This window comes from Pristiophorus japonicus, chromosome 11 (assembly GCF_044704955.1).
Source record: "Pristiophorus japonicus isolate sPriJap1 chromosome 11, sPriJap1.hap1, whole genome shotgun sequence".
NCBI lineage: Eukaryota > Metazoa > Chordata > Chondrichthyes > Pristiophoridae > Pristiophorus > Pristiophorus japonicus.
This window is the reverse complement of record NC_091987.1, coordinates 38,122,869-38,144,292: the sequence shown is the minus strand read 5'-3', so window position 1 is coordinate 38,144,292 and position 21,424 is coordinate 38,122,869. Positions and strand designations below refer to the sequence as shown.

The window sequence follows — 21,424 nt, the reverse complement described above, 5'->3', positions numbered from 1 at the left end:
AGTGGGAATATGGGCCCCAAGTTTCATCCCGCGGCGACAACGGCGCACCTCCGAGCTGGGCGCCTGTTTTTCGTGCCGAAAACTGCGCCTATAAAAAAAAGGCCGATATTCTCGAGCTCCTTGGAGCTCGATGTCTGCTTGGCGCGGCGCGCTCTTCGCAGCAGAGGGCGGAGCCCAACACTCGCGCCGATTTTCTAAGTAGCAGGGGGCGGGTACAATTTAAATTAGCCTTCGTGGTGCCGGCAACCCTGTGCATGCGCGTTGGAGCGTGCATGTACGCGCAGTCTCACACAAACATTGGCACTCGGCCATTTTTAAAAATACTGCAGAAAAAGTGAAGATTTGTTTCTTGGACCCCTGCAAAGGCTTGTAATTTAATTTTTTTTTATATTTCTGTGTGTGAGGGAGTGCTTTTAGCAGCACTGCTGAATAAGTCACCTGCTGAAATCAGTGAGTTCAGCTTTTCACTGCTAAACTTGCAGAACCGGTGCTGCATTGGTGCATGCAAATTAAGGACTGTGCGTTTGGAGAAATAAGAGTGCCAATTCAACTTTGCAATAATACGTGGTGTTGACAATGCAGCACCCATTCTGCAAATTTAAATATAAAACTGTCGATGTGGCTGCTTCTCCCTGTCCAAATGGCCTCAGTTCCCCTCACAGCTCGAAGGCTGCTGCTGTATCTTCGGCTGCCGTCGAGCCACTGACGCCGCCCCTAAAGCGTGGCCGAATGGCCTCAAGCACCATAAAGAGCTGCGTGTGTCAGGTGTTGATTCTTCGGCTGCCGGCCAGCCACTGATATCCTATGGCCGAATGGCCTCATGTCCTTCCGCTGCTGATTCTTTGGCTGCCGGCCAGCCACTGACGGCGCCCCTAAAGCGTGGCCGAATGGCCTCAAGAACCTTAATGAGCTGCGTGTGTCCTGCGTTGATTCTTCGGCTGCCGGCTAGCCACTGACATCTCATGGCCGAATGGCCTCGGTTCTGAACGGTGATGCTTCTTCGCGGCCAGCCACGAAGAGAATGAAGGCCTGCCTCAAGCACTGCAGCTCAGCTCGAAGCTTGCTGCCGCTGCCGTCGAGACACTGACGCCACACCGCTGCCTGTCCCCAACATGAAAGGCCTGCCTGAAGCACAGCAGCTCGAAGGCTGATGCTATTTCACACAGGTAGGAACATGGTTTATTTAATCTTTTCTTTGCTTATAAATTTTTATTCAGGTTGGATTTATTTGTATAATATTTGTATAAGTATAACTAAGGATTGATTGTAGAATTTAATGACTTCCCTTCCCCCCCCCCCCCCCCCCCCACCTCGTTCCCTTCGCCTAATTTGTAACCTACGCCTGATTTTCTAAAGTGTAGACAAGGTTTTTTCAAGCGTACAAAAGTCTTCACTTACTCCATTCTAAGTTAGTTTGGAGTAAGTTTTCACTCACGAAACTTTGAAATCAGGCATAAGTGGCTGGACACGCCCCCTTTTGAAAATAAAATTCTGTTCCAAAGTGAAACTGTTCTAACTGACTAGAACTGGAGCAAACTAAATGTCGAGAATTCCGATTTCTAAGATACTCCGTTCTACACCAGTTGCTCCTAAAAATCAGGAGCAAATCATGTGGAAACTTGGGGCCATGGTGTCCAGTTTTGGGTATCTTATTTTAAGAAGGATGTCAGAAGATGCAGATGATGCCAGGGGCAAGAAGCTTTAAGTAAGGGGAGAGACAAGAGAAGTTAGGCCTCTTTTTGGACATAATAAAAGTTTAAAAGGAGATTGGATGGAGTGCTCAAAACAGAGGCTTTTTGCGAAGGTAAACCTGAAAAACTGGTCATTAAGTCAGTAACCAGAAGGTATAAATTTAGCATGAAAAGATCAAAAGGAGCGGAGGGTCATTAGGACATGGAATGTTTGACCAGAACAGTGGTGGAGCAGAATCCTCTTTTAAAAAGGAAGTGGACAAATATTTTCAAATGAAAAAGCTGGGATGGGACGAGATGGATAGCCCTTTTATAGATCTGGAATACAAGTGATGAGCCAAATTGCTTCCTTAAGTGCTGTAATAATTATACAATTCATGATTTTTAGTTACATCTATGATTAGGCTGGATAGAAAGCATTATATTTTCCCATTAGTTTGAACACCATTCATAAATTAGCAACACATTTTGTATCTTATTCAAAACATTCACGCCTCTTCCCAACACTCACCTAATTTAAATTGGAATGAAACAGCCTACCATTTTCGTGCATTTGTGTAATCTAAGTGCAAGTATGAGACGATTGAATTTTAACCCACCAATTCAATTGAGAATGTTCTCATTCAGGGAAGCTACCTATACTGTAATGCCATTCTAATTATTTCCCCATTGGGACAAACGGACAATTAGACAGACGAACAGACAGGTATGGCCCATTTTCTCATGGAGCGAGCAAGGGAGTGAATAATTAGAATAAGCATTTTCTAACCCATAGTGCTATCCCTGGTACACATAACAGTCCGACACATTTAGAAGAAAAAAACATTAAGAACGATACTCAACACGGCACAGTTAATAACTTACCTTTTTTGCTATGCTTTGGGGGAACAGCACCTACAGGGCCAGTTAATCCCATGTTGTCATAAAAATTGTTCATGGCTTTTGGATCAAAGTTCCCTGAAATAAACACAAGATGGAGAGAATTAAGTAATATGATTAAAGTTATTATTTAAACAGCTTTCACACAAACACATTTAACCAAAGTGGGGAATTAATTGTTCAAGTATGAAACTCAAATTTTAGAAAGTATAACAAATTATAGAATATAAATTGCAGGGAAACCTTCCAAAAATATATTTGTAAGCATTACCTATAATTTCTGTTGTCAAAAACAAAAAGGTTTGAGTTTGCAATTTTATTGCACTGATCAAACTATGTTTGCAGAAATGAAAACACTTCTCCAGTTTGTGGTTAAAAATTAGCAGCACGCACACCAGATCAGGTACAGCACACCAGATCAGGTACAACATACAGAGATTACTCTATCCAAACATGCTTCAATTCGTAACTTGAATAGATAATGTGCCACACTAATATTTTTTCCATACCAATAATTTTTATGAGTGAAAATCCCAAAAGTAGATAGCATCACTTCCCAACGCATCAGAGAGAAAAAGACAACATTTGGGGGGGGGGGGGGAAGAGAGCGCACGAGGAGAGAGCGTGAGGGGGCCGGAGGAGAGGGAGGGGGCAGCGGGAGGGGGGGGGGGGGGGGGGGGGAAAAGAGAGAGAGAGAGAGAGAGAGAGAGAGAGAGAGAGAGAGAGAGAGAGAGGGGGCGGGAAGGAAGTGATCTGACTGGCATACTCATGAATGGCACTTTTGTTTATTCTGTGTTTATCAAGCACCCATTGGACGAATAGAAAGTTTTATATATCCCCACGAGTGCAGATTGAACATGATCAATAAATTAGCAATACATTACATTTTACCATGTTGTACACATGATCTTTCACACTTCCTCCCAAAATGAATCATCTTACATTTCTCCACATCAAATTTCATTTGACATCTATCTGGCCAATCTGTCTTCCAGAAAGAGTTTACACATTTTTATAATTAACCACAGTGCCTGTGTTCTTTCCTATGTCCCCATTTAGTGTTGTCTATAAATGTTGATATCCAGGTCCAGATTAGTTTTCGAAGAGCAATGATCCTGAGCAGCTGATAATTATATAGCACCCTACTACCAACAATGCCTGTATTATCAGACTTGCTCTTTATATAATGATGTGCTTGTCTTTTGTTAAAGCGGGAGAAATTACTGGGACTTCAAAGTTGGAACAAAATGTTGCCGTTTGCATGATGTTAAACTGGCTGTGCTTCATTCTTGCAAACTGTGACATCTTATGAATTCCTTAGTGTTCTCGTTTTAAACCACACACAAGCCGAATTGTATTTTCCTTTGTAGTCTGTCTGAACAATTATTTAAGAATTCAAAAGTTTGTGTTGCCATTATAATAAAGCTTTCTATTAGTACACTGGGGATTTGGTATGCACAGGATAAACAAAAGTACTGCCAAAAAAAGGGGTCAGTGAACCATGACTAGTTGTTCAGGTTTGGCTTAACTACATATGCCCCAAACAGCACCTTCAGAAAGTTTGCAGGAAATGTTATTTTGCAAAAGGATTAAAATTATTCCAAATAGCTGGAGTCCAGGGGTCTGATAAATTTAACATAGAAGGTTGTCATAGCTCAAATGAAATGAGCATTCAGTTCATCTCGCAGTTGTCAATCTGCCATTTCTGCAACTCTTCCGGCAATGAGAGATTTTTTTTTTTTAAGATTGTTACAGTAACAAAACAAAAAACTGTACAGACTTATTGAAACATTTAGCCTCAATAGCTTAGTGCATCAGAAGTTCACTAAAGACATCTAAGTTAGTAAAACCGGCATTCAATCTCTAAGCAGAGTTGTGATGAAAAGAATGATAATATCTCAAGACAAAGTTATGAGGTTTAAATGGGGAGAAAAAAAAAATCAATTGATGTTAAACAGCCTGATTTGCATGGCAAGTAATATACTGCAGACCTGCTATGACAGCTTAAAGCACAGGGCCTGATGTGCTAACAGAATCTGGGAGTATTACCGTCAAATTAAAAACAAATCATAAATGACTGAACCAAAAGAACCAGATACAAATAAATGAAAATTAGGTTAACACTTTGCTCAAGAGCACAGATCTTCTCATTATTACATGATTATTATCCACTGTGCAGCTGAGATTTACAAGCACAGTAAAGTCTTTGGTTTGAGCCCCAGCCTGTTAAGTTAGCTGATGTTAGCCAGGGCATCAGTGGGGCACAGAATTGTCCTCAAGGAGTTCGGGGAGCGGGGAAGAGAATGGACCAGGGTTCCTACTTAATCATTTCTGCAACCCATACTGGAACTATTTTTTGGATTTCAGGCAATGACACAATCTGGCTCAGGTCAGTTGCTCCTGCGGTTGACTAGTCTGTCAAGATTCATATATTCATAATGGTCAGTTGAGCGAGGTCTAGGAGGCTTAACAGCCACTTTGCCAATCTCCTGAAGAGAAGAGAGTAAGACAGGAAAAAAAAATTCTAGATCCAGCTACTCAAATGATGAAACTCAGTTCATATTGAAAACAGGAAACCTTCACCATCAGACTGTGCATGATTGGTGACAATAGGGGGTGGGGAGCAGAGTGGAGCGAGGCTGAAGCAGAAACAGAACTTAGCAGCAACATAACATAGCTGGGATAAAGCAAAGCTCGAGATTAACACAATGGCACATAAGCAGGGCCTTTCAGGAACCATTCCTCTGCAGAACATTTCCAAACTATCCGCCAATATCATTTCAAACTGAGCACAGCAGGTAATAAAGTAATTTCCGACACACAACATTTTGAGATGTCCTATTTGGCACAATGTTGCTGTTAGCACAGCATGCAAGGTGATACTTCTAGCAGAATGTCATTAATCTGGAACAGAATTCCATCCAAGTAGGTAGGTCATTTTCCCCACACTAGAGGCCCACTTGAATTCTAGACCCTTGGCCATTACAACTAATTGACAACTCCCAGTAACTTCAGGAAATTCCTGTCTGTTTAAGCTCACCGGTTTTGTCTTTTTTCAGCTTATGCACTGTGACCCTGAAATAGAAATTTAAACTAATTAAACTAGTCCAGAAGTAGTTTTATTACTGCATTACTCTACAGAACTAAAATTTAACAATTTTAATTAAAATTAAAAAAAGTTTAAACACAAATATTCTGCTCATTTAGATGTAATTTTCATCCTCTTCGTTCACACTGGCTTTTGAATTTCCTTCCCTATTCTAACCAATCGCATCATGTGTAACCTTTACTGTCCTAAAAAAATATGGATTCAAAATCTTTTTACCTTATTTCTCATTTTCTTGGCTCCAAATATCCACTTAAAAAAAAACTAACTTCCCTTGACTGCAAATTAGCTTTAAATATTATAACCAACCCAAATCCCAGTAACAGCTCCATAGTGCAGAACTATTCAATTTAACATTTGAACCTTCAAAAAAGGTTATAAGATAGTGATGCAAGAATAGGAAAATTACAGTAAACAGAAACATTGGGCAGAGTGGAATGAGCTTTACCCAATTTAGGACTGCTTGGCTGCCAATATTTGTGCCAGAAATGGAAAAATGTTCCGTTGACCTGCATTAATATCCTTCACCTGGATAAAGGTCATGGTGTCCCAGTGGCAGAATAAATCAGACTCTGCAAGAGATGCTGTCTGCATTTTGACCATCCTTTAGGAATGGCCAAAATGCGCACAGGATCTTGTAACTTCCTCATGAACCATCAAATTTCCCAGCTCATGGCTAACTTCATTAAAAGTAGTTACAAAAATAAGTTTGGGTAAATATCAACTTCCACTGGAAAGATTAACTGCCTTGGGTAGTTTTCTCATTTTCTGAACAACCAGAGAGCCAAGAACTACAGGATTCTGTGCTTCCAGGCTCTCTCATCTCAGAAACCATTGGCGACTACTGCATACATTTCGGTATCAATCCCTTCTTCTGAAGGACATTACAGGACAAAGATAATACAAGGAAAGTTTACATTCATGAAAGCATCAAGTAACTATCAGAAACAATGGCAGGAAGTGCAAACCTCAGTTTGAAACATTGACAATGAACAACAATCAGGTGATTGGAAAAGGCTTGGATTGAGATTGATGCCAAAATATGTGCAAATCAAAAGACTGCTGCAAATGCAAAACAAAGCTTGGCATAGCAATTACAAAAACGCTACATTCTGACTATAATGAATATAAACAGATACAACAGGAGAAAGTTCAAGCAGTTGGATGACAAAGAACTAAAGTCAAACACCCACGAGGCCCTGTATGCATTCGGGCAGAGAGACGGAGGCTACATGAGTGTTCTGTGCTCATGTGGCTACTGTCTGGCAAATTCTTTAAGTATCCTGTGGTTCATGATCGTCCCCCTCCCTCGTTTTGGATGTTGACATTCAATTGTACACACAAGCTTAACCGCATATCCGCACCATCACGAAGACTGCCCATTTTCACCTCCAACATTGCCCAACTCCGCTCCCGCCTCAGCTCATCCACTACTGATGCCTCATCCATGCCTTTATTACCTCTAGACATGACTATTCCAACGCACTCCTGGCTGGCCTCCCATCTTCCACCCTCTCTAAACTTAAGCACATCCAAAACGCTACTGTCTGTATCCTAACTTGGACTAAGTCCTGTTCACCCATCACCCCTGTGCTCGCTGACAGACATTGGCTCCCGGTTAAACAACGCTTCCATTTAAAAATCCTCATCCTTGTTTCCAAATCCTTCCATAACCTTGCCTCTCTGTATCTATGTAACCTTCTCCAGCCCAACAAGATAACTGCGCTCCTCCAATTCTGGTCTCTTGCGCATCTCCGATTTTAACTGCTCCACCATTGGCAGCCATGCCTTCAGCTGCCGAGACCCTAAGCTCTGGAATTCTCTCCTTAAAGCTCTCTGCCTTTCTTCTTAAGACGCTCCTTAAAGCCTACATCTTTGACCAAGCTTTTGGTCATCTGCCCCAATATCGCATGTGGCTCAGTGTCAAATTATGTTTGTTCTTGTGAAATGCCTTGGGGCATTTTACTATGTTAAAGGTGCGACACACTAATGAAAGTTGTTGCTAACAAATGGGAAATTTAAAATAGAAACAGACAACACTGGAAGTGCACTGGCCAGTCAATATCTGAAAAGACAAATTTACATTGAGTGTATATCCTTCATCAGAAAGAAAGAGAAAGGTCAAACATTTTCTTTATAGATACTGACTGATCAGCATTTTCAGTTTTTCCTTTTTTTTTTTAAAAAGAAAAAATGTATTTGCACAAGTAACAGGTGTCGTTCAATGCAGTACATGAAGATATATGACCAGCAATCACAACTACACAAGTTAAGGTGCAAGAATGGTTTCATTAAGCCTGCCTATCTGGCCAAGCATCAACTGTTACAGATAATGAAGAGTAGGCATTAAAACCCAAGTTAACACTTCCCTTACCCTCATGAAATGTAGTAAAGACCACAAACCTCTGGACTGTAAAAGGTCAATTTCTTTCAAAGTACAGTCAATGTCAATTTGCAGCTGTCGATTTAGACTTCGCAATCTAGTCATCTCCTCTGGCTGCAAAAGACAAAAAAAAAGTAAGAAAATACAGACTGCCTAAAATATTAAACTTCAAACATTTCAATACAATATTGTACTCCGGTTAGTGGTCCACAATATTTGACCAAGATGTACTTGGACAATAATATTGGTTGATGTCACAAATACCAGTCACACCACCAGACTATGGGCTCAATTTTCCCCACTGATTTGCGCCGTTTTTTTGGAGTGGGCTGCTTTTTTTGGCCCAAGTAAAAAAAAAAACAGTTTCCCCAATCAATTGCAGCAGCGTAACTCAGATAGTAATGATTTTTTTAGGTAAGTTTTTTTTAAGCCAAAGGGGGCATAAACTGCCACCCACGCTGTTTAGGCACATTTGGCCAGCTGAGAGTTACTGCAGTTCTGCTTAGGTCAGCGTATGTAGCCTCAGCAGAGGCGCCCGAGAGAGAGCGCGAGCGAGCGCACGAGAGAGCGCACGAGAGAGAGCGAGCGAGCGCACGAGAGAGAGCGAGCGAGCGCACGAGAGAGCGAGCGAGCGCGCACGAGAGAGAGAGAGAGAGCGCACGAGAGAGAGAGAGAGAGCGCACGAGAGAGAGAGAGAGAGCGCACGAGAGAGAGAGAGAGAGCACGAGAGAGAGAGAGAGAGAGCGCACGAGAGAGAGAGAGCGAGCGCACGAGAGAGAGAGAGCGAGCGCACGAGAGAGAGAGAGCGAGCGCACGAGAGAGAGAGAGAGAGAGCGAGCGCACGAGAGAGAGAGAGAGAGAGCACGAGAGAGAGAGAGCACGAGAGAGAGAGAGCACGAGAGAGAGAGAGCACGAGAGAGAGAGAGCACGAGAGAGAGAGAGCACGAGAGAGAGAGAGCACGAGAGAGAGAGAGCACGAGAGAGAGAGAGCACGAGAGAGAGAGAGCACGAGAGAGAGAGAGAGCACGTGAGAGAGAGAGCACGTGAGAGAGAGAGCACGTGAGAGAGAGAGCACGTGAGAGAGCATGAGCGAAAAGGGAGCACAAGCGAGAGAAAAGGGAGAGCGAGTGCGAGAGCGAAAGAGAGGGAGAGAGAGAGAGGGGCCATTTTTTGGGATGCGGGGGAGTGGACCAGCAGGTCTGTTGCTGCAATATATTTTAATGTGTTTTTCCATTGATGCAATGTGTTTTAATGTGTTGGGAGCTGGCTGTATGCTTCACTTTGCAGCCTCAGCTCTCATTGCATCCCTAGTTACCATGGCAGCCCGATCTTTTTGGCACAGATCAAGTATCCACCCCCAAAACTAAAGGACAGGTTAGACCACGCCAAAATGAAGAAATCCAATGTGGAAACTTAGAACTTTTTTTTGGCGTACTTCGGCCCAAAAAAAACAGGCGTAACTCTTCAAGTACACCAAAAAAAAACTTTGGGGAAAATTGAGCCCTTAAATGAAAATTTTTATTTGACAACTTAAGTACTCTTTTCAGAGAAGGTGGGAGAAAGCGGACAACACTGCAACAACAAACAGAGCAAATAAAAAAATCAAGCACATGTTTAGTTTCTAGATAGACAGCAATATATTATGCCATCATTGCAGAACCATGGTGTAACAATTACCAAAGTAATACTTGGTGTTCAAACTGTTCATTCATAAAAAAATCTTTTAAACACTAGATTATTGCAAAAAAATGCTAATGGATAATAACCACTGAATAACACAGAACATTTTATTTTCAAAATTACTGGTAGCCACTTTGAAACAGCAGCTATTGTAAAAAAAAGATTACTCATCTTTACCACAAGTAAAGCAACCAAACCAGCAAGAACTAAAATCCCTGATGCTCATCTATTTCCTGCAACCTAACCTTTCCAGAACTTCAAGTATAACCAAAGGAAATCCTCCGTTGTTTTTAAAATGGAGGCAACATCCAGCACAAGATTCAATGTGAGCTTTTCCAAAGATTGATTTTTCTTACAATACGAATAGGAATACAGTAGCTACATACACAATCTTTTTCCCAACAGAAATATGATAGAACAGATGAAACATATTCAAAGTAGCAAGATGATCATCGCAGGTGAACCAGAATAGGTCCACGAGTTACAGAAGAGAAACACGACATGTAGGATATACTTTCACGTCAAAACTTAACATGATTGCCAAGAATAAAATCAATCATGGTAACAACTTGGCAACCAGAAAACCAGTATAAATTGTGATGTTAAGATTGTTAGATCTTGGGGGTGACCCACAAGGGATCATCAGTCCCATTCAGTAGCCAAACCAAAAAAAAAGCCATTATCAAAGACACTTATCCCAACACTGGTTCTGGAAATTAGCAGCACTGAAAGACTTCGAGCAAAAAACAGCTAACCTACTATAAAAAGGTGCACGGTCAGAGAATAACTTTACCAGAGCCATATTTTTGTTAGACAAGGGTGTTGACTGTTACGGAACCAAGGCAGGTAGCTGGGGTTAAGATACAGATCAGCCATTATCTAATTGAATGGCAGACAGGCTCGAAGGGCTGAATGGCTACTCCTCTTCCCATATTCTATCAGGTTCAGTGGAGAGATTAGGCGGAAGGATTTAAATTAGTTTGCCTGAAATCAATCCCATTTCATTGGCTAGCCTTTGTTGCCTGCCCACTGTCCCTTAAAACATGATCAGGATCATCATCTCCTTGGAGAGACAAAAAAGCGGTTACTTCCAGAGAGCAATTTTTCATAAAGGTAGGTAATTGAGGGAGCAGTCCTGAAACATACAGCTGTGTGTGTCAGGATATAAAGACTAATGCAACAAGCTCTCAGGAATATCCAATCTGTGGAACTATAAACTAGATGATCAACACTGAACCTACTCACACAGCCTGTCTGGCAGAATGTCAAATATACATTGTAATTGTTCAATCTGCTAACAACCCAGTGACCGCCCCCCCCCCCCCCACCCACCCACCCACCCACCACCACCACCACCAAACACAAAAAGCTGGATAGGTAGCGATACATGACTTGAGAGAATGATAGGGCTAGAATTTCCAAAAAAATCCGCTATCGCCAGATTGTCGCCCAAAATACCGCTAAAATTCTCAAATTATTGCCTGCCGGTGAAAAATTCCATTAAAAAAAAAAAGAGGAAAAAAAAATAATCGCCCAGTGGGGAAAAAAAATGGACCTTACACTCCAATTCTCAGTAGAAAATGGAATCTTGGGCCGATTGGGTGGTTCTTAAAAAAAAAGGGCAATAATTACTAAAATTTACACTGAGGCTGCAGGTTGGGCCGAGGAGGAGAAAAACAAAAAAGTTTTTTTTTTAATTTTACGTTTTTTGAAAATCACAAACATTCCGAGGATCCTTTTCACTTAAATCAATGCAAGAGAATTTTAAAATAATTAGTAAAAACCCATTTACTTACCTTTTTTTTGCAGGATGACTTACCTACCGCTACTTCTCATGGGCGTTTTTTTTTAATACTCACCTACGGATCAACACCGAGCCAAAAATCGGGCGCTGGCGGTCCAAGGACAGTGCACGCCGGCGGTCCGCTCCCCAGCAATACTTCGAAACTGTATTTTCGAATACGGCAGAACACAGCTGTGAAAGTTTGCCGACCCGGTTCTCGCACAGAACAACCAATATCGCTGAGAAACCGGGCAGCAATGCAATGGAAATTCTAGCCCTTTGTTGAACTGAGTCCAGGTGTTTGGACTTCCTTCAAAAAGGAACAGCTGATTTAAAAAGTTAAGAATTTAGTGATTTAATGGGCAGTTATTCTTGAACAAATGTATAGTTTAGAAAATACTCATTTGGCTAAAAAAAAAGTTTACTAATTCCAAATAATGATCAAAACCATTTTCTGCCAAGATGGCTGCCGGGGTGGCAGCTCCCGAGGGAGCTCCCCTGCCAAAACTTTACCCTCGTCATCTCCTGCCATCTGACAACTTTTCACCCTCAATCTCCCCCGTCCCACTGTCTAAACTTCCCCTAGTCCTAATAGACCCTAATAGGGGGTCCATTTTCTTACTACTTAACTTAAAACCCTAAACCTGCAAACCCCACAAATGCGGGCCTACCTCAGGCACGAACCTCCCCTCCAAACATCCACACCTCTCACTGGCGACAACGACCGGAATACCAGCGACCAAACCTCCTGCAACGGCGACCTGGACCTGGATCTCTCTCTTCGTCATCCTCAGACCCTATAATCTACAAATTCGGGCCTACCTCATGTGCGAATCTTCCTCCTAAGCCCCACAACACTCCTCGATGGCGACGACCGAGCCTCCGACTACAGCAGCGAACTGGACCTGGACCTCTTCCCTCCTTCAGCGACCTTCTCTGGCAATCTGCTCCTTCGATGTCGACTCAGCTGCCCCACCCGATCCTCGGCGACGCCCTGCGAGCCAGGTGAGCCTCCAACGTCGACCGGGCCCACTCCAATGTCGATCGCCCCCCCCCCACGCCCCCTCCAGGTTTCCTCCATCGAAGAGGACTGGGCCTCTCTTCTCCAGCGATGACGACTGGCCTCTCCTTCTCCCTCAACAACGGCTGGACCTCTCCTTCCCCAGCACGTGGTGAGTACCATGGCTCGGACCTCCCATATTGAACTCCAGGGGACCGCTGACCCCCTCAGTGCCTGCCCCCAACCACCTACCATCAAGTGCACTACCCAGCGCTGAGCTTGCGGTCAACATCTCGCCATAAGCAACTAAGCTCATATAGCAGTGCCTGGTCTCCAATCGTCTTGGACCCCCTTGCCACTGGACCAAGACCGTGCTCAGCTAAGCCCGTGTAATTGGTGTGCAACGACCACCCCACATTAAAAGAACTCGTGCACAGGCATCGTCCACTCATTTAATATCAAGTTCGGGACCTGGAACGTCAGGATCCTAATGGACAACTCCAACAGCGACAGGCCGGAGCGCCGCACTACCATAGTTTGACGGTCGATGGAGATAGAAACATAGAAACATAGAAAATAGGTGCAGGAGCAGGCCATTCAGCCCTTCTAGCCTGCACCACCATTCAATGAGTTCATGGCTGAACATGTAACTTCAGTACCCCCTTCCTGCTTTCTCGCCATACCCCTTGATCCCCCGAGGAGTAAGGACTTCATCTAACTCCTTTTTGAATATATTTAGTGAATTGGCCTCAACTACTTTCTGTGGCAGAGAATTCCACAGGTTCACCACTCTCTGGGTGAAGAAGTTTCTCCTCATCTCGGTCCTAAATGGCTTACCCCTTATCCTTAGATGGTGACCCCTGGTTCTGGACTTCCCCAACATTGGGAACATTCTTCCTGCATCTAACCTGTCTAAACCCGTCAGAATTTTAAACGTTTCTATGAGGTCCCCTCTCATTCTTCTGAACTCCAGTGAATACAAGCCCAGTTGATCCAGTCTTTCTTGATAGGTCAGTCCCACCATCCCGGGAATCAGTCTGGTGAATCTTCGCTGCACTCCCTCGATAGCAAGAATGTCCTTCCTCAAGTTAGGAGACCAAAACTGTACACAATACTCCAGGTGTGGCCTCACCAAGGCCCTGTACAACTGTAGCAACACCTCCCTGCCCCTGTACTCAAATCCCCTCGCTATGAAGGCCAACATGCCATTTGCTTTCTTAACCGCCTGCTGTACCTGCATGCCAACCTTCAATGACTGATGTACCATGACACCCAGGTCTCGTTGCACCTCCCCTTTTCCTAATCTGTCACCATTCAAGCAAGCTAACAAAATGTCATAACTTGTTCCCTCAAGCAGGCTCAATCTTTGGTTATTAGGACTCCATTAAATGATCTTGAATTTTGAAAATGAACACTTGGGGCTGGATTTTCACCAAATTTGCGACCGGGTTTTCGCTGCGATTTGACCCTCCACGGTGAAAACCTAGTCGACGGGATCCTCGGGTATCTCTTTGCGGCGGCACTTTCAATTACCACCGGCGAAAGGTGCGCCGCCCTGAAATGCCGCGGATTGAGTTTGCATCATACTTTTGGCACTATCCCAACCCGTACGCTGCCCCAAAATACCGACAGGTGCAGCCCTGCCAGCAGCGGTGAGTACAAAAACCTGTAAAAAAGAAAGTTAGAATTTTTATTTTTATTTATTTTCAGTGATTCGATACATAATGGTCGTGTAAATTTGAATGTTTCTTTTGAATTTTTTCCCCTCCCAAGGCCTCTCGCAGCGCTCAAGGCCGCGGACTAAAGTTGCCAAAACTTGCGGTGTGCGCTGCAAAACAGAAGCGCAGTGAGAATGATAAGTTTGGCATAAAACTACAGTTTTACCAAAAATCCCGCCTTTGGTAGATTCCTCCCTCTTTTGTGGAATTGATGACGAACCATTTATCTCACATCATGCTCACTTATGATCACCGAGTTACAGGGTGCATGAGTCCTGGGGATCTTGCCCCAAATATAACATGAATTTATTCTCAGGATATGGGCATCGCTGGCAAAGCCAGCATTATTGACCGATTAGTTACCCTCGAGAAGGTGGTGGTGGGCCTCCTGCTTGAACCACTGCAGTCGATGTGGTGACGGTACTCCTGCATTGCTATTAGGTAGGGAGTTCCAGCATTTTGACCCAGCGACGACAAAGGGACGACAAAACATGCCCGTGTTGAAATGGTGTGTGACCCCTGGAGATGATGATATTCCCTTGCATCTACTGCTCTTGATTTCTCATTTGAAGCCAATTTCACATTAGTACTGCATACCAATGCAGTACTGTGCTTTAGAAACATAGAAAATAGGTGCAAGAGTAGGCCATTCGGCCTTTCGAGCCTGCACCACCATTCAATAAGATCATGGCTAATCATCACCTCAGTACCCCTTTCCTGCTTTCTCTCCATACCCCTTGATCCCTTTAGCCGTAAGGGCCACATCTAACTCCCTCTTGAATATATCCAAAGAACTGGCATCAACAACTCTCTGCGGTCGAGAATTCTACAGGTTAACAACTGAGTGAAGAAGTTTCTCCTCATCTCAGTCCTAAATGGCTTACCCCTTATCCTTAGACTGTGACTCCTGGTTCTGGACTTCCCCAACATCAGGAACATTCTTCCCGCATCTAACCTGTCCAGTCCTGTCAGTATTTTATATGTTTCATAGTTTCTATGAGATCCCCCCTCATTCTTCTAAACTCCAGTGAATACAGGCCCAGTCGATCCAGTCTCTCCTCATATGTCAGTCCTGCCATCCCAGGAATCAGTCTGGTGAACCTTCGCTGCACTCCCTCAATAGCAAGAACGTCCTTCCTCAGATTAGGAGACCAAAACTGAACACAATATTCCAGGTGAGGCCTCACCAAGGCCCTGTACAGCTGCAGTAAGACCTCCCTGCTCCGATACTCAAATCCTCTCGCTATGAAGGTCAATATGCCATTTGCCACCTTCATCGCCTGCTGTTCCTGCATGCCAACTTTCAATGACTGATGTACCATGACACCTCCCCTTTTCCTAATCTGTCACCATTCAGATAATATTCTGCCCTCGTGTTTTTGCCAGCAAAGTGGATAACCTCACATTTATCCACATTATACTGCATCTGCCATGCATTTGCCCACTCACCTAACCTGTCCAAGTCACCTTGCAGCCTCTTTGCATCCTCCTCGCAGCTCACACCGCCACCCAGCTTAGTGTCATCTGCAAACTTGTGAGATATTACACTCAATACCTTCATCTAAATCATTGATGTATATTGTAAATAGCTGGGGTCCCAGCACTGAGCCCTGCGGCACCCCACTAGTCATTGCCTGTGATTCTGAAAAGAACCTGTTTATCCCTACTGTCTGCCAACCAGTTCTCTGTCCACGTCAATACATCACCTCCAATACCATGTGCTTTAATTTTGCACACCAATCTCTTGTGTGGGACCTTGTCAAAAGCCTTTTGAAAGTCCAAATACACCATATCCACTGGTTCTCCCCTGTCCATTCTACTAGTTACATCCTCAAAGAATTCTAGAAGATTTGTCAGGCATGATTTCCCTTTCATAAATCCATGCCGACTTGGACCAATCCTGTCACTGCTTTCCAAATGCGCAGCTATTTCATCTTTAATAATTGATTCCAACATTTTTCCCACAACTGATGTCAGGCTAACCGGTCTATAATTCCCCGTTTTCTCTCTCCCTCCTTGCTTAAAAATTAGTGTTACATTAGCTATATTAGATATAGGTAAAAAACGGGATGAGGTCCTACAAGCTGAATTTAGGGAGCTCGGAGTTAAATTAAAAAGTAGGACCTCAAAAGTAGTAATCTCAGGGTCGCTACTAGTGCCACGTGCTAGTCAGAGTAGGAATTGCAGGATAGCCAAGATGAATACGTGGCTTGAGGAATGATGCAAGAGGGAGGGATTCAAATTCCTGAGATATTGGAGCCGGTTCTGGGGGAGGTGGGACCAGTACAAAGCAGATGGTCTGCACCAGGGCAGGACCGGAACCAATGTCCTAGGGGGAGTGTTTGCTAGTGCTGTTGGGGAGGGGTTAAACTAATATGGCAGGGGGATGGGAACCTATGCAGAGAGACAGAGGGAAGTAGAATGGGGACATTAAATGAAACTATATACACACACACACACATAAATAAATCACTAAGATGCAAAAAAAAATCACCAAACGTCAGGCAAAGTTGTTGCTCAGCCAATACTAATATATATATTATATATATATATATATATATATATAAATAATATAAATAAATATATATATAATATATATGTACACACACACCTCCCTACACACACACTTTTTGTGCATAATCAATTTCTATTTTAAATAGATCATCCGAGACATTTTTATTAAGTAGTCCAGGACCAAAACGTAGTTTAATTTGTAATAGCCTGCCTATCACGAATCCAGTAAATTTACTGAAGCAGTACATCTAGAGACTAGTGGGAGGTAAAACAATATACACTTTACCGATACGGAAAGTGGCCGTACAGATATATTTGCAATACTCTTTACATATCATTTCACAAAATTGTTTAGATTGTAAGTAACTGTTTATTGTTCCCTTTCCAAAACCTCAATGCAGTGTTGCACAAAGGAGGTCTCTCTCTGGAGTTTAGAAGAATGAGAGGTGATCCCAGTGAACCATACAAGATTCTGAGGAGGATTGTTCGGGTAGATGCTGAGAGACAGTCTCCCCTGGCTGGAGAGCCTAGAACTAGAGGGCATAGTCTCAGGATAAAGGGTTGGCCATTTAAGACTGCTATCAGGAGGAATTTCTTCACTCAGAGGGTTGAGTGTCTTTGGAATTCTCTATCCAAAAAGGGCTGTGGATGCCGAGTCATCGGGTATATTCAAGGCCGAAATATAGATTTTTATACTCTTGGGGAATCAAGGGATATGGGGATTGGCCAGGAAAGTGGAGTTGAGGTCGAAGATTCACCATCATCTGGGCTTGATTGACCAGCTGGCTGAATGACATGTCAGCTCAACATCAAAGCCATCCCAAACACCACTTTCAGTTCAGAAAGATTATTGAACAGCTTAAACTCCAAGTAGATGAAGAGTGAAAATTTTATTTTTGATTCCATCATTTCTACCCCTACCCCATTGCACCTCAAGGCTATTTGTAAAATGTTCTGTGTTGTTGTCGTCATGTGCGAGGTTGTTGCAGTGCAACAAGATTATTGTAGTCAGATAGGAGAGGGGTGAAAAAGCTGTCAGGAACTTCTGAGGTTAACAGTAGAGCAGAATTTCAGCTCCAAAAGGCAAGGGGAAATTTTCTGGAAGAGTTTTTAAACCTATAATGGCTAAATTTACAGGTAAATTGACTCTTTTTAGGATTATCTAGTATTTATTTTGGTATAAATGTAACTATTTTGTAAGTACCTGAATGTATGAGCAGCAACAATCTCTGAGGACAAATAAAATTGAATACGAATGATTTGTAAGTTGGGAAAAATGATTTGATTTGTTGAGTTTCCCAATTGTTGATTTGTAACATTTCCTACCCGTCTGGTGAATGATTGCATTAAGTCACTAGGATTTTGAGCCAATAATGATGATTAACTTAACATTGTAGTTAATAAGGCCAGTAACAATTCGATTCCAGGTTTTGAAATCCAACTGAATTTTTGATCAGTAAATAAAATGAGTATTAGACACCATCGTTGGGCATGTTATCTCAATACTCATATTTGCAGGTCATGTGCACTTTAACCGTTGTGTTTTTATTGATAAAATGGTAAGATAAAAAGCCAAGAGTGTGAGTGTTTTTTGATCTTTGAGTGCTTCACTTCCTTTGGTTACTGAATGGTGGTAGATGTTTAAGTTAATATACACATTTACTTGCATTGAGTGCATCTTTAAGGCAGTTTCCACTAAAATTAGTGCATGTGACTAAAACAGTATCACTGGTGGCTAGTCAGTAATTTCTATGAGGCAACAGTGCCTTTTATACACATGTTCCATCTTAATAGGGAACACTTTCAAATGAAAAGTCAGAAAATTTATCATAGAAATTTACAGCACGTAAGGAGGCCATTCGGCCCAGTCTGTCCGTGCTGGCCGACAAAAAGCTATTCAGCTTAATCCCACTTTCCAGCCCTTGGTATGTAGCCCTGTAGGTTATGGTACTTCAAGTCCATATCCAAGTACTTTTTAAAATATGGTGGGGGTTTCTGCCTCTACCACTCTTTCAGTGAACTCCAGACCCCCACCACCCTCTGGGTGAAAATATTTCCCCTCAAATCGGTTCTAAACCTCCTAATTATTTTAAATCTCTGCCCCTTGACTGTTGACTTTATACACTTGAATTAGATCTCCTCTCAGTCTCCTCTGATCCAAAGAAAACAAACCCAGCCTATCCGATCTTTCCTCATAGCTGAAATTCTCCAGTCCAAGCAACATCCTCATAAATCTCCTCTGTATCCTCTCTAGTGAAATCACATCTTTCCTGTAATGTGTTGACCAGAACTGCATGCAGTACTCTAGTTGTGGCCTAACTCGTGTTTTATGCAGTTCAAGCATAACCTCCCTGCTCTCATATTCTATGCCTCAGCTAATAAAGGCATGTAACCCATATGCCTTAGCGATCTATCCTACTACCTTCAGGGATGTGTGGACATGCACTCCAAGCTCCCTCTGTTCCTCTACACCTGTGTCCTACCATTTATTGTGTATTCCCTTGCCTTGTTAGCCCTCCCCAAATGCATTACCTCACAATTCTCTGGATTGAATTCCATTTGCCACTGTTCTGCCCACCTGACTAATCTATTGATATCTTCCTGCAGTCTACAGCTTTCTTCATTATCAACTACACTGCCAATTTTTGTATTATCTGCAAATTTCTTAATCATACCCCCTACATTCAAGTCTAAATCATTGATATACACCACAAAAAGTAAGGGACCTAGTACTGAGCCCTGCGGAACCCCACTGGAAAAAGCCTCTCAGTCACAAAAACACCCATCAACCATTACACTTTCCTTCCTGCCTCAGAGCCAATTTTGCATCAACTTGCCACTTTGCCTTGGATCCCATGGGCTTTGACTTTCGCGACCAGTCTATGTGGGACCTGATCAAAATCCATATACACTACATCAAACGCACTACTCTCATCGTTACCTCCTCAAAAAATGTAATCAAGTTAGTCAGACATGACCTTCGCTTAACAAATCCATGTTGACTGTCCTTTGATTTAATCCGTGTCTTTCTAAATGAAGATTTATCTTGTCCTCAGAATTTTTTCCAATAATTTTCCCACCTCAGAGGTTAGGCTGACTGGTTTGCAATTACTTGGTCTATCCCTTTTTAAACAAAGGTACAACGTGAGCAGTCCTCCAGTACTACACCTGTAGCCAGAGAGGATTAGAAAATGGTCAGAACCTCCACTTCTCTAAACAGCCTGGGATACATTTCATTCGGGTCTGGGGATTTATCCACTTTCAAAGATCATAAACCCCTTAATACTTCCTCTGTCACTAGGTTATTTCTATCAGCAAGATGATTTTAAAAAAAATTGGATTGGTTGAAGGTCTGCCACGTTGGGTCTGAGTCTGAAAAGGACATCATCAACATGTGCATGGCCTGTCAGGAGGTCACTCCGATTAGATCAAGGAAGAATACACATCTGCATGGCTCTGGATGTTAATTCAACAGTATTACCATTAGCAAGTTTATTAGCAGCTTAGCTTTGAATCACATGGAGAGGGAGGGCAAGATGCAGCTATTGTGAAACTGTCCTGCAATGTAAACAGAATGGTTTCACAAGCAGGAGTTGATGATATCAAAAGTGCACTGTACAAGACTCTTCCACTTGGATGAGTCAGCTTAAAATATAAAGATCCAGAGAGTTAAATGTACAAAGTATTATTTACTTCCTAAATATACAGCAAGTTGCAATTTAGTGGCCTTACTGTAGGTATTGACGTGTTGGAGTTCACTCTCCTCAGCCGTCGTTGCATTAAATCATATTCCATTTCATTGACTTCAGCCTTCAGCTTCTCCAGCTTTTGCTTTTCCAGGTTTAGCTCTTTTAGTAATCGCTCCATTCGAGCTCGCTGATGGAGCAATAGTGCTAAAGACATATTGTAAAAATCAGTCAGAGCAGAAAAACTGACATCTCGCTCAGATGAACAGAAACGGCGCGTGTTAAACCAAGTTATTTTTCATAAGTATTCTCTTCTCTTTTTCTGCTCCCCATGAAGCAAATTGCTGAAAACAAAGACCAGTCGCCCAATTCAAAAATGATCAGTGACTCGGGAGGCATCCAGAATAAGTATATCGAGGATGAAAATTTTCTTTGTATGTTCAGGGGTCATTATATCTCAAAGGCTTACTATGTATAGAGAAAGGAATTTAGATTCAGATTATTCATAAACCTCTTTACTGATAGCATAGATAAGAATTAGTGTCAAAGTTACAAGGACAGCAATTCTTGCCAATGGAGACTACAGTGATATTATAAAATGATTAAGACTTTGCCATTCCCAGAGGAATACACTAAATTATCATTCTGTATCAAATAATTATCCCTTGACTTTATCTGAGGGGTTCCATTCTGATAACCTCTTTATGGTAATATTCCTATAAATAAGCGATTTGAAAAATAAAAAAAAAATGAAGTACTTTTTAAGATGAAAGCTTAGTTTTAATACTGTATTGATGATCTTATTTGTCTCAACTTCTGATCCTGTATTTCAGATACTGAAGTACTATTAATTCTCGCCCAGTAAAATCTCTGATTTTAAAAGCAAATCTCTCACTACCAAATTTGAGTCGCACTGGTGAGCTGCCACTGAAATCCATTAATGGTGATAAAATTATACTACATACCTCTCATGATTTGTACCTT

At 42.4% G+C, this 21,424-nt stretch overlaps 1 protein-coding gene across 6 annotated transcripts in view; it reads right to left on the bottom strand.

Annotated features, from left to right (window-relative positions):
- The window catches only part of tab3 (TGF-beta activated kinase 1 (MAP3K7) binding protein 3), a 152,834-nt gene that overhangs the window by 31,830 nt on the left and 99,580 nt on the right, over positions 1-21,424 (bottom strand). For 5 of the 6 annotated variants that reach the window (XR_011595802.1, XM_070893351.1, XM_070893353.1 and 2 more), the window contains 3 exons: positions 20,487-20,647; positions 8,080-8,173; positions 2,556-2,648 (listed from right to left, as the gene is read on the bottom strand). Coding sequence is in view for 5 of the 6 variants with exons in the window: in XM_070893351.1 (XP_070749452.1) it covers positions 2,556-2,648; positions 8,080-8,173; positions 20,487-20,647 (348 nt within the window). In the remaining variant the exon portion in view is untranslated. Of the gene's footprint in view, positions 1-2,555; positions 2,649-5,610; positions 5,646-8,079; positions 8,174-20,486; positions 20,648-21,424 lie in introns of those variants that run through there. The other variant, XM_070893355.1, reaches the window with a different exon arrangement.